At 43.2% G+C, this 12,207-nt stretch overlaps 1 protein-coding gene across 3 annotated transcripts in view; it reads right to left on the bottom strand.

Annotated features, from left to right (window-relative positions):
- The window catches only part of NNT (nicotinamide nucleotide transhydrogenase), a 97,187-nt gene that overhangs the window by 32,059 nt on the left and 52,921 nt on the right, over positions 1–12,207 (bottom strand). For all 3 annotated transcript variants that reach the window (XM_084801395.1, XM_084801393.1, XM_084801394.1), the window contains exons 10-16: positions 11,572–11,725; positions 8,591–8,752; positions 7,450–7,560; positions 6,427–6,572; positions 4,840–5,035; positions 2,327–2,560; positions 1,160–1,320 (exon numbers count right to left, since the gene is read on the bottom strand). In XM_084801395.1, the coding sequence (XP_084657521.1) occupies positions 1,160–1,320; positions 2,327–2,560; positions 4,840–5,035; positions 6,427–6,572; positions 7,450–7,560; positions 8,591–8,752; positions 11,572–11,725 (1,164 nt within the window). The remainder of the gene's footprint in view (positions 1–1,159; positions 1,321–2,326; positions 2,561–4,839; positions 5,036–6,426; positions 6,573–7,449; positions 7,561–8,590; positions 8,753–11,571; positions 11,726–12,207) is intronic.

Below are 12,207 nucleotides of genomic sequence, written 5' to 3' on the forward strand. Positions count from 1 at the left end.
GGTCATTGGTCCACAGACTTATCTGTTTGATGACCCAGAGGACATGGCTTTGGTGACATAGACAGCTGGAAAGTGAAAAAGAAAAATCCTACAAATGAGTGGGCAATTGTCATTTGAAGGAGTCCCAAATGCTATGTACAAACACTACCCAAGTAAACTGTGTGTCAGACGCCAAGCAATTCTGTTAAGGATAAAACAACAGCAGGTTTCAGTTGCTGTACCGTAAGAGCGGGAATTTGAAACACCAGTCTAACCAAGTCAGCTGCCCCAAAATGAAAATAATATGAAATTTTTAAATTAGATTATAAGTGGTTATCAATATTCTAGATGAATACAACAGAATCCAGTGTGTCTAAAACAAAAATCATTAACAGCATCCATGATGCAATGCAAAGTTATTGAATACAAGAAAGTAGAAAGGATGGGGGATACATTTGTTATTCACTCTAGAGACTCGTCCATTTTTGAGCTTCGTTTCTATGTGAGTATATAAGCCAAAAGTAATTTAAAAATATCCTTTGTGTTATGGGGATATTTTCAAACTGACTGTAAGTTCCTTTTAAATACATTCTATATTATAGGTTTTTACATTTATACATTTCTATAGTATAGGTTTGATTATAGGGACCTTTTAAAACTTCTTGATTAGACTGAAAACACAAAAATTATTTTCCTTTATTTAAAATTACAAAAAATTCCTCACCAGATAAGACAGAAGAAAACTGCGCTATAAAGCACACAATGACAAAGTGTCAAGTCACTCTTCAGTACTCTAAAGCCTCTGTGCTGAAGCCGTGACCTGACATCACTCATGAACAAGTCCCGTTCATGCACTACAGACCTTGTGTGTGTAACCTAAGAGTCAGTATTCAAAAAGAAACCGCTAGACCCGAGCCAGGCGTGGTGGTGCACGCCTCTAATCCCAGCACGCGGGAAGCAGAGGCAGGTGGCACTCTTGACCACTGAGCCATCCCTCCAGTCCTTCTCACCCTTTTTAAACTTTCCATATTCTAAGATGGTGAGCGTGTGACAAACTGTTAGGCACTTGTATGCCCTTGGCTGGGGATCTTGAGGAGACAGAAACACGATCAGATTGCGGTCTCGCAAGAACTCCCCAGCTCCTCTCTAAGAGTATGCTTCTCCGGGCCCAGCTCCTTACCATGAGAGTGGAGAGTGCAGACACGGAGCCCAGACAGGTAATGCCAGTGGTGAAGCTGGGGTCGGCCATAAACGGGATGATCCCACCCACGCTAGCAGCCAGCAAGCCTGCATTGAGCGCATGCCTTCCAGGTAGCAGCAGAGGGGCTGACTTCAGGATACCTGGGCCAAAAGCAGATGGTACTCAGAACCTGGACTGTGCCGTGGGAAAACCCCCGAATGTCGCTTAATCCTGGATTACCAAAATTCAGTATCAGAATAGTAGTGTAGCACTTCAGGTATGAGACATAAAGTCAAGAGTCCTACATGTGACACACATTAGCAAAGACAGGAAAATACGGTTCTTTAATTTGTCCATGTGCTCGGTCATGGAATCTTAAAAATTGATTTTTTTTTCTGGTATGACCAACACAGAAGCTGTTAAGTGTGGTTTTGTTTATTTTCAACTTCATTTCAGAGTTCTGGGACGTCAGCATTTCCGATTCAATCAGCTGAGCCCCAGGGAGAAGAACTCTCATTAGCTATTTCTAAAGAAAAAGCCCCAGACAGGAATGTTTTAGACTCGAAGTTCGTTTGTGATTTTTTTTCCTTAACTTACATGGACATTTCCCCCATTTAATAACTTCATTATTCAGAGGGAAAAAAACCATAATTTTACATCACAAATGAGTTTCTCTGGGGACTCATTTGTGAACCACACTGCCAAAGGCTCTCTGGATTCTCCCCTCAGACCCCATTTCCACGATTCCACGTCACAGTGGTAAAACTTGCCGTGGCAGAACGCTAAAACACGCGCTGGTTTTCAGAATGAGCTCGTTAACCAAACTCATCCAGGAAGTGTGTCTCTACTCTAGGAAGCATGAGGTCATGTCTCAGATAATATATAGACATCTCTAAACAAAGACCATGGAGTTGCTACTTCATTCATACACCTTATCAAGTGTCCATTAATGTCTACAGAGGTCTGTGTATGGATTTCTATCATTACTTGCCTGCAGAACAAAGTGTCACAAAGCTCAGAACCTCCAAAAATTAAAATTAAAAAAATTTTTTGTGGGGAAATCTTCACGTGTCTGACTGCTATACAAACCCTTTTCTAAAAATGAGTCAGACACACGAGTACCCTGAACAACAGGCATTTACTTGTACGCGATAGCAAATCAGTTACCTTGTAACTTTCCATAGGCAACAAGGGACCCACTAAAGGTGACCCCGCCAATGTAAGTGCCGAGGTAGGCCACAATCTTGGTGAGATTTGATGTTGCGTCCATTGCAAAATGTGGATATTCTACAATGTACTCGGCCGTGCAGGTCAGCACAGCTGCCAAGCCCACTAAACTGTGGAAAGCAGCGACCAGCTGAGGCAAGTCAGAAATCTGGATGCGCTTCGCAATCGCCAATCCTGTCGGGGAAACAAAGGTCAAAGAGAAACCAACCCTGACAGGCCTCTAGAGAACAACTATAAAAACAGTGAACAATTACCTGGTTCCCTACAAGGAGAGCATAGAAGGAAAAAATAGTCTATAGACATATGCCAAAACAGCTTGTTTTTTCACCTTATCTAAGCGACATCAAATAACAGTGTACAGCAACAATGTGCGCCTCCTCTCCCAAACTCCAAACACACCCCAAGACAAGCTTATAAAGGTTACTTAAAGCTCCTGTTAGGTCTCTTTATGAGTAGTCCCCCCCCCCCGCCCCCCACCCCCGAGTGAAAAGCGAAGGTTCTCTTCTCTATAACCAGTGCTTACAGCTACGCATACACTTAACAGATGGAACTTTGAAAAAAACAAAATTAAGCCTAGGGTTTCAGACAAGTAGAGCTAAGGCCAAAACTAAGGAAAACTTCTGGGTAATAAATTCTCTAATTCTGAAGGATTTTCCACAGAGGTAGAAGGAGCGGGGATTTGAACTTGTATAAGATTGTGCGTAAGCAGTTTCCCACCAGGAAACGACAGCGCAACAGTTTTCCTGTCAAGTGTCTTAGAATTGTTACTAAAGGACTCGAGGCTTTCCTGGGCAATATGAAAGGCAGCCTGAAGCAAATGCTCTGCTGGGAAAGACTCTGCAACCAGATCACTGAAGGGGAGGGTACATGTATGATTTATATAAAAGTGAGTGGTATAACTTCCAATCAATAAAATACATGATAGTGGTGAGAGTGGAGACTTACGGGGGCCAGGAGAGAGCATCAGGTCCCCGGGCCTGAGTTGCAGGCAGTTGTGGCTGCCTAATGTGGGTGCTGGGAACTGAGCTCGGGTCCTCCAAACAGCAGGGCAAGCTCTGCACCAGCTCTCCAGCCCCAACACGCAGTACTCTTTATTCCAAGTTCCAAAAAGCTTACTGACTTTTCATGGCATGACTTTGTTCATTTTTCCTAAGTTCTTGTACCTGCAGCAAACCTAGAACTTTCAACTGCTAACCAGACCTCCCACACAAACATTACTAAATATTTTATTTGCATTTATAGGTATAATGAAAGAAAAGCTACATTTGGGCTGTGGACCACGACATTCACGTGTAAACTTGGCTCCCGTAACAACCAGGTAGGGGACTTCCTCACTAACTTGGGTAACAGTTTTCAAACACAGGAAGAATATGATTATTTTTGTGCTCATCACAGTGTAGCCACCATAGTCATATTTTAAGCTGAAGCTATATTAAATCTTTCCCATCACTTTCTTAGGTCTAGAAAAGAAACAGAAGATCTATAATTTGTCAGTACTTCCGCAAAAAAAAAAAAAATCAACTTGCCAATGTTATATCATTGAATGGAGAATGGGGAATAAATTCTAACATCCTGCTATTACATAGTACTTCTACCATAAGCATACAGGGATATAAATAACTTCAAGGGCATATTAAAAAGTCTAGTACATTAATTTCAAAGTAATTCATTACAGGGGGTATATGTTGTTAGCATTAACTTTGTTTCTGATTTAAGTTTATTTAGTCTTTTTTTCTTTTTTGTTTGTTTGTTTGTTTGTTTGGGGTTGGGGTTTTTGTTTTGTTTATTTGAGAGAGTGTTTCAATTTAGAGTCCTGGCCATCCTGGAACTCACTCTGTAGACCAGGCTGCCTTCGAACTCACAGAGATCTGCCTGCCTCTACCTCCCGAGTGCTAGGGTTAAAGGCGTGCACCACCACCACCTAGTTTTCTTAATTTTTAGCAATGGTTCAGTTTTAAAACCAGCCCACAAAATTCCTGAAAGCTTGACAAGAGCTCCAGTGTAACACTGGGAACAATTAAAACAGCGGTTTTTCTGCTCAGTCACGTGTTGTTTGAATGTTTAACACTTAGGAATGGAGCCTGCTACTGCTGTTTATAATCAGCGAGGCAGAAAAATGACCTTCATATCAGTATCCCAATCCCCATCCTACGATAGTAAAGCTGAACACGGTCAATGAAAGAAATAACAACTTCATGCCATATGGGATATTTTTTTAACCCCACTCGTTAACTGCGTTGACACTTCCCCGTGTTTTGAAACGTTGGTATCTGAGTAAGAATAAAGTCTGTGGTGTTTACACACAGAGGACTCTTCCTAACAATGCGCCCCTCAAAATAAAGCCTCGGGCTTTAAGCACTCTTTAATCTTTAGTCTCCAAGCCTGACTCACTTCAGACGTGTGAGGGGCGGTGAGCTCGTATGAAGGCTGAACTGAAGCCCACAAGTGCTTACCAATGGTGCCACCCATAGCCATCGCTCCGGACATCTGAGCCAACAACTGTGGATCTGGTTTCAGGCCTCCGAGTGTGGCTGCCAGGCCTCCTGCAACCCCAATCATGCCCAGGGCGTTGCCGAGCCGGGCTGTTCCCTGAGTGGAAAGGCCGCCAAGGGCACCAACGCAGCACAGGCCTGACGCTAGGTACATGATCTTTTCAAAGGAAAGAAGAGGAGGAGATTATTAAAACCTTCCGTCTGTTGGCTCAGGGGAGACCTCTCTTCCTGGAGAGGAACACGATTCTCTAAGGGCAATTTAAATTCAGACAGTCAACAAATAGGCTTGAACTCTACTGTTAGCATTTCAAAATATTTTCCTATCCCTTAGGAATGTAAACACATTGCATACTTTAAATTGTACTCACGCCACTCACACAAATTGGCTTTCTTCTGGATTTGATAGCATACACAAACATATAACAGTAGCTAGATTTAAACGGGATTATCGTTAGATTTTAAGACAATATAAAATGTGTCTAAATGCTATGAGATAGCCAGTCCTCGTCATTGGTACCATGAATTGTGTCTATGCCTTACTTAGGCTGCTGCATCAGTCTCAGGAAAGCCACGTGAGAAGAGAAGGCACATGGCTTCCCCAAGGCGAGAGCAGTAAGGAGGACGTCTGGAGTCTCTTGACTCACTGCTTCGGCTCTTCTCAAAAAAAAAAAAAAAAAGGTCTCGTCACCCCGTTAATCCTGCATGCTGGGAACCCAGAAGAAACCAAGATAGACCCGGTTTCTCTGCTGTCAGAGAAGGCGAGATCCAGCGCCAGTCGCTAGACCGAAATGTGAAGCATGCAACACCCCAGCTCCTTTTCTGTTTCACCTAGGAACTACCTAAGTTCAAATCCAAATTCTTATTACCCAGCATACAACTGTGCACGCTCACATGTTCGTTTACGTGGGAGGTTGGGGGAACAACCTCATGCATCCCTTATTGGGTGCTGCTCCACCTTGTGCTTTGAAAAAAGGTTTCTCGCTTTCCTGGAGCTCATCTTGTAAGGTACATAACAGTGGGAAGTTTATAGTTACAAAGTAACAACAAAAAATAATTTTATGTTTGGGAGTCACCTCAACAAGCAGAACTGTATTAAAGGGTTGCAGCATTTGCAAGGTGGAGAACCACTGCCCTACAACGTGAAAAGTTTCATTCTATGTTCTCATGAAGTGCACCGCATAGTATCTCTTGTTAACAGGAGGTGACTGCACTATGTTTGTAGAGAGGAAAAGTGTAAACATTTTCAAATTGATTACTGGCTGCTCTACTGTCTCCTTGCAACAATCCAGGCAGGCACACAAGGGAGGTTCTAAAGCCTTCTCTGCTCATCCTACTCCTGAAAAACTTAAAAACTAACAAGTCAGCCCACATAGCTCCTCCTCCTTAAGACCTCAGGATGCTCTGTTTCAACAGGTCATTTTCAGGCTGTTACCGTATTTGATGGTAAAGTTGCATATTCTCTCAATAGTTTGAATTCTGCTTGTGACGATAATTCTAAAAGGGAGAAAGGCGCAGCAGTGGGGAGAGAAACTTCCAAAGGCCTCTTACTTCTTCGATGTTATAGCCACTGTACAGGGCAGCTAAATATCCACCCACAAAGGCACCACCAGGGAGCAGATACAGGTAGTTGTACTCTGGAGGATCCGTGGGTCGCTTGAACATGTCCAACATTCTCTGAGTCACCAGAAAGCCACCTTACCATAGCAAGAGAAACACAAAACAGCAAGAAGTTCACATCGGACAGCGTGACTTTTTTTCATATGCTACAATATCTTTGCTTTAAGTATACCTTTATCACCAAGTGTCACAAAATGACAACTATTATTTCAAGTAATATTTTTGAGCCTCAAAAGCAAAAGTGATTCTATGGTTAAAGCCAGCTCCCTTAGGGTGGATGAAATATGGGGAACCCTAAATACATTTAGGAAGAAAACTATCGGAATGCAGGGCCAACTGTTTCTGCATGACTAAAAGTAAATGGCCATTTAAAAGCTTGAAAATACAAAGGATCAAAAGTCAGTATTTTTCTCTGATAGGTTACTCTGTCAAACTCTGTAACAAACGATAAAGAAAAAAAAAACACTGTAGCAATAGATACCAGGTTTCTTGGACACATTAAGGAATGTTTAGCTATAAAATAGCATCAAGTGAGTGTCACAAGTGATATGCTAGCCTTTCAGTTAGCAGGAACAAACAACAGTTGTGATAAGGCGAAAGACTAAAATCCTGTCCGCAGTTATCCTCATTTACAGACGTCACGGTGAGAGCAGAGGTCAATGTGAGCCAAAGCTACGCAAGCCACGACTTCCCAGTTAGCTTCTAGCAAAGACCTCACCGTTAAGTGGCTGGGGGTATGGAGGGACTGCTATCAACTGGAAACAGTACAGCTTCTAGCCATTATGCATAGGCAAAATACTTGACTCTCCTTCAAAAAGAAACACTTGCCTGAAAGAAGTCATTTTTAAAGGAACAGTTAAGTGCTTAAACTCAGAAAGTTCACTTTACACAACTTGGTATTTGCTGCCTGTTTGCCAAAAAACAGTGGTCTGAACTCTTTGCTCTTCCTCCTACCTGCAATGTTGACTGACGATATAAACGTAGCAAGAGCAGCAAGACTCTGGGACGTTGTGGAAGGATAAAAATGCCCTCCCATCAACGCCAACCCACCGACCGCAGTCAGACCTAGAAAGGAAACATCACCATGGTGAATACGTACAGGAACCTCTCAAAACCCAATGCAGACAGCCAATGTAAAACAACAAGGCAGCCTTCTTATGTCTTCATTAAAATGGTAGGAGCCAGCCATCTTCCTGACCAAAACCATGGGCGACATGCCCGCATGTCTTCCTTACTTGAAGTACGATTGTGGGCAGAAGTCAGCACACTTTGCTTCTTTTGGTATAAGGATCTGACCTTCAACTTCCTACCTGTGTTGTCATCGGGGCAAGTCAGCAGTGTCACTAGGGCACTGCTTATAGGAAAATGTGACCATGGATAGATACCTTGCAACCAAACTGGAAGGAGCTAATCTTGATCTATAGATATCGATGAAGTTGCGACCAATTTGAGCTTTCCTGTATACAGCACTCTTTGAGACTTGACGTGCTTCCTGCAGTAATCCCAGGAACTACATGCCTGCGACACTCCAGGAGATAACCACACTCACAGTCATGTTAGATAACCAGACCGGCCTCATCCCCTCACATCTAAGCCACTGGTGCAGGTCAAAGAGAACAGCTCCTTGCAGAACCTCTCACCAAAGAAAGGTGCCTGGTACCATTCCCTGGCAAGCTGGTTCCCCGCTCCTTAACCATCGTGGTCAACCAAAGCCATATACAGCCTACTATAGCCTTGCTAGATTGAATGTTTAGTTGACTCTAAGGAGAAACCCTAGAGGGTATTGCAACCAATTCTGTGAAACACTCTCTGGTTTTTAAATTCTATCAGTAGGCTCCTTTTCTTAAAGTGCAGGGTAACTGGGAGAAACACTAATGAGCCTGCACTGCTGGGAACGCAGGAAGGGCTGACACATACTCTGGCATCCTACCTGACAAGCCCACTCAACCGTGGGAATCCCCAAGTCACTCCAAGAACTGCCACAGACAGCAGGAGTCACGGTTTGAAAATGAGCTTGACAGAGTTCACTAAACACTACTCCTAAAGCAGAAAGACCTACGACAGCCTAAGAGGAGAAGAGAAGCAAAGACCAAACCTGAGATCGCATTAGTCACAGACATCAGCGGCGAGTGGAGAGCGGGGGTCACTCCCCAGACGGTGTGGTAACCAATGATGCCGGCCAGGCCAAAAGTGGTCACCATCTGAGAGAAGGCCAGATTGGGGGACACAATGCCCAAACCCAGCATTCCTGTGAGACCTAGAGGGAGAGGGAAACTGTGTGAGATGGCCTGCAATGACCTCAGTAAAAATAAAAGTACATGCGCTTACGCGCGCGTGGGCGCGCGCGCGCACACACACACACACACACACACACACACACACACAAGAATCAATCTCTTAAAATTCTGTTCCTCTGCCCATAATGAGCAGATTTTTCAGACATTTGGCCAGTAAGATGCAAGGGACATTATAGGCAAAAATTTGCTACCTTTCTGACCACTCCTGCAGAGTGAAATGCAAAGATCTAGCAATATTTATGAGTTACCTTCATAACAATGTACACATTCCCCTGTGCCGCCTTATGTCCTCCTCTGTTTCACTGTTTACATGTGTTTCACCATGTCACGTGTGTTTATACAAGCATTTTTAAACCAGAACTATAGGCCTACAGAAGACCTACAAAACACTTCCTATTCAGGCAAAACAACCTTTACAAGAAAGAGCTTTTACGAGGCCAGCTCTGTGTCACTCTCGGTTGTGGCTGAGCAAGAGAGGTTTTTCAAAGACCAGGAAGGATTTCATTCAGTCCAGCACCTCCCCGAAACATATGGCTTCCACCCACCCAGGACAGAAATTTTGCAATTGCTCCTGAATCTGGTCTGGACTGCTGGCCCAGGACAGGCAGCTTCCAGCCTCAACACCAAGTCAGCAAACAGAGTTTTACAAAGAAAAGAAAAGAAGAAAAAAAACCCCTACAAATTAAATTAAGAATGTGCAGAATACAAACAGTCCGCTCTGAACATACATCTTTAATTATCGCCTTCCTTAATAACAAACATGTGCATGGCTGTTCTGCAACAGAAAAAAAAAAGGGTTACTTAGTGGTCAGTAAAACCGGAGACACCGGGCTATGGGGGGAGCTGGAGGTGCCCTTTCCTGAATAAGTGGACTTGATTTCTCAGCAGCAACTAATGCTTTATCAGTGGCATGGCATTAATTTTGCTTTTATGTTGACTTTTTTTTTTCAAGACAGGGTTTCTCTGTGTAGCCCTGGACTGTCCTGGAACTCACTCTGTAGACCAGGCTGGTCAGACTCAGAGATCCGCCTGCCTCTGCCTCCAGTGATTAAAGATGTGAGCCACCACCAGTCGCCAAGTTGAACTACTCTTAATGTAGACTGTCATGCTCATAGTCAGTATTCCAAAAGTTCTGACACGTGGCTTGTTAAACCTCCGGGGACAGAGTCAGATAAATATTTTGTCCTTCTAGTTAATGAGAAGACACTCTATTATATAGGGTTATGGCTAGTCATATTTTCTTAAGTCAGATTGCATCAGCAAAATCCTTAGTCTGCTGCTCACTAGTAGCCTGATCGTAGGCATGTTATGTACCTCTCTGTGTTTCAACACCCTCATCCATAATGCCACTAACCCTCTGTGTCCTTACCTTATAAAAAGGTGTGATAGCGTACCCACACTACTGAGCTTTTAACAAGGCATAAATGAGCTAAGGTGTAGAAACCGTGTTAGAATGCCTGGTGCCCGTTACATGCTAGCCCCTATTCTGAAACTAACAGTCAGAAAGTGATAACTCAGCAAAACCCACAGTGCCTCGTGCTGGGCCAAGACACAGAGTGTATCATGTAGGGAGGCTTTCTTAGCCAAGACACAGTTTGTATAACATGTAGGGAGGCTTTCTTACCAACTCTTTAACCATTTTGCAGAAACTCCTCACATGGTCAATACGACGGAAGCCCAGGAAAATAGATCGTCACATATGCCCTACTCCACTGTCTTCTGCGTCTTAGAGAGAAATGGAAGTCTGCTGTCCTGCTTTTTTTTTTTTAAAGAAGTGAGTGCAAATAGGGACACTGCCCCATGGACTCACAGCGTGCACCAGCAGACGCTCCTCAGGCATCCTGCTGAGCCTCGCTCTTTGCTCAAGGAGAGTTACACATTTAGCGTTAAAACATCTGGGCTCACATGGGGATTTAGGGGATGCTGAGCCCACAAGAATCCTGAGCGCCTGGTGCTGCTCCCTTTATTCATTAGAGTTTGTTCTTGTTTGGTTTTTGCTTTGACGCTAAGCAGATCTAAGCGTGTTTAATTCCTTCTATGAGGAAGAAGGCAGTTGCCCACATCTCAGCCCCTCGAATACGTCTCGCTGTTTTACAGCAATTCTCTAGTTTCACAAAGGTGAATGTTAAAAAAAAAAAAGAAAAGAAAAGAAAGAAAGAAAAGGGAAAAAAAGAAAAAAAAGAAAAGAGCTAGTGATCAGTTATAAAGAAAGAAATCAAAATTAAAATGTGAAAGCTTCGGGGTTTTTTTTTTGCTTTCTTCTTGTTTTGTTTTTCGAGACAGGGTTTCTCTGTGTAGCCTTGGCTACCCGAGATGCTTAGGAGGTGACTAGAATATTAGTCTAATATGCAAGACTATTGCGACCTCATACTATTTATAATTCAGACAAGCGCTTGCTTCCTCAGTCTTTCTCGTTAAACAGATTGCCTCAGCTAACGCTTTACAAAGCACAGAGGTTCACTAGCACACCCTGACCCTCACCGTTACTCTACAGCTTTGGTATGTGTGATATTGATGACTATAGTGAAGACGTTTTCTGTAAAACTTTATCAATACCCTCTATGTTATTTCACTCCAGGACTTAACACAGTGCCTGTGTTATTTTGGGTAATCAGTGTGGTCTCCAAGTCCACGTGTGGTAACATGTGGTGAATCCAGACCTGTCGGGCCCAGTACCACAGAATCCACAGAGTAGCAACAGTGTCCCATTTACCAGTCATGACAACTAACACACTACATACAAAACTCAGTGCCGCGTCTTAACAGATGGGCTCCTCACCTGCCGCATACATGGATGCCGTCGTCAGCGTCTTTGTGTACATGGAGACGGTGCCTGCTTTCTCTGCGTCCAGTTCAGCCACAGTCTTCTGTTTTACCGGGGCTTCTTCAGGAATATTTTTGGGTGTAGGAGCTGGGAAAATCACATTGCCATCCTAACCAATATTAGAAAATAGTATTTTTAAAGGCAAATTGGCGTTTCAAAATGACTTACAGAAGACAGCTCATATTGGGGGAAAAAAAACCTGTTCTGTGTAAAAATGACTTTAATGCATATAAATTCATATAATTTACAAAATGGGTATGCAACTGCATAGTGTTCGTGTTATGCATATATCATCTTTACGTGTCTGGGATATATATAAAAGAAGGCTGCTCACACCCTCAAAAGGAAGTCTGTGAGGAAAACAATTCACTTTTACCGTTTGGGAAACATGTTTCTGTTTTCCAAAAGTGATACGTGTTTTCAGCGACTCATGCATATCTGAGTCCTTGAAATGCTTTTCTCAAATCATTCTCTACTCTTACACAACTTCCATTGGCATGCCCAACACTCTATTAAAGATGTCTCTACTCCAAAATGGAACCCTTCCCATGAGCAGAAATCCTGAATCCAAGTTACATTAAGACTGCAGGG

The sequence above is a fragment of the Acomys minous genome (assembly GCF_964271855.1).
Source record: "Acomys minous genome assembly, chromosome: 11".
Taxonomy (NCBI): Eukaryota; Metazoa; Chordata; class Mammalia; order Rodentia; family Muridae; genus Acomys; species Acomys minous.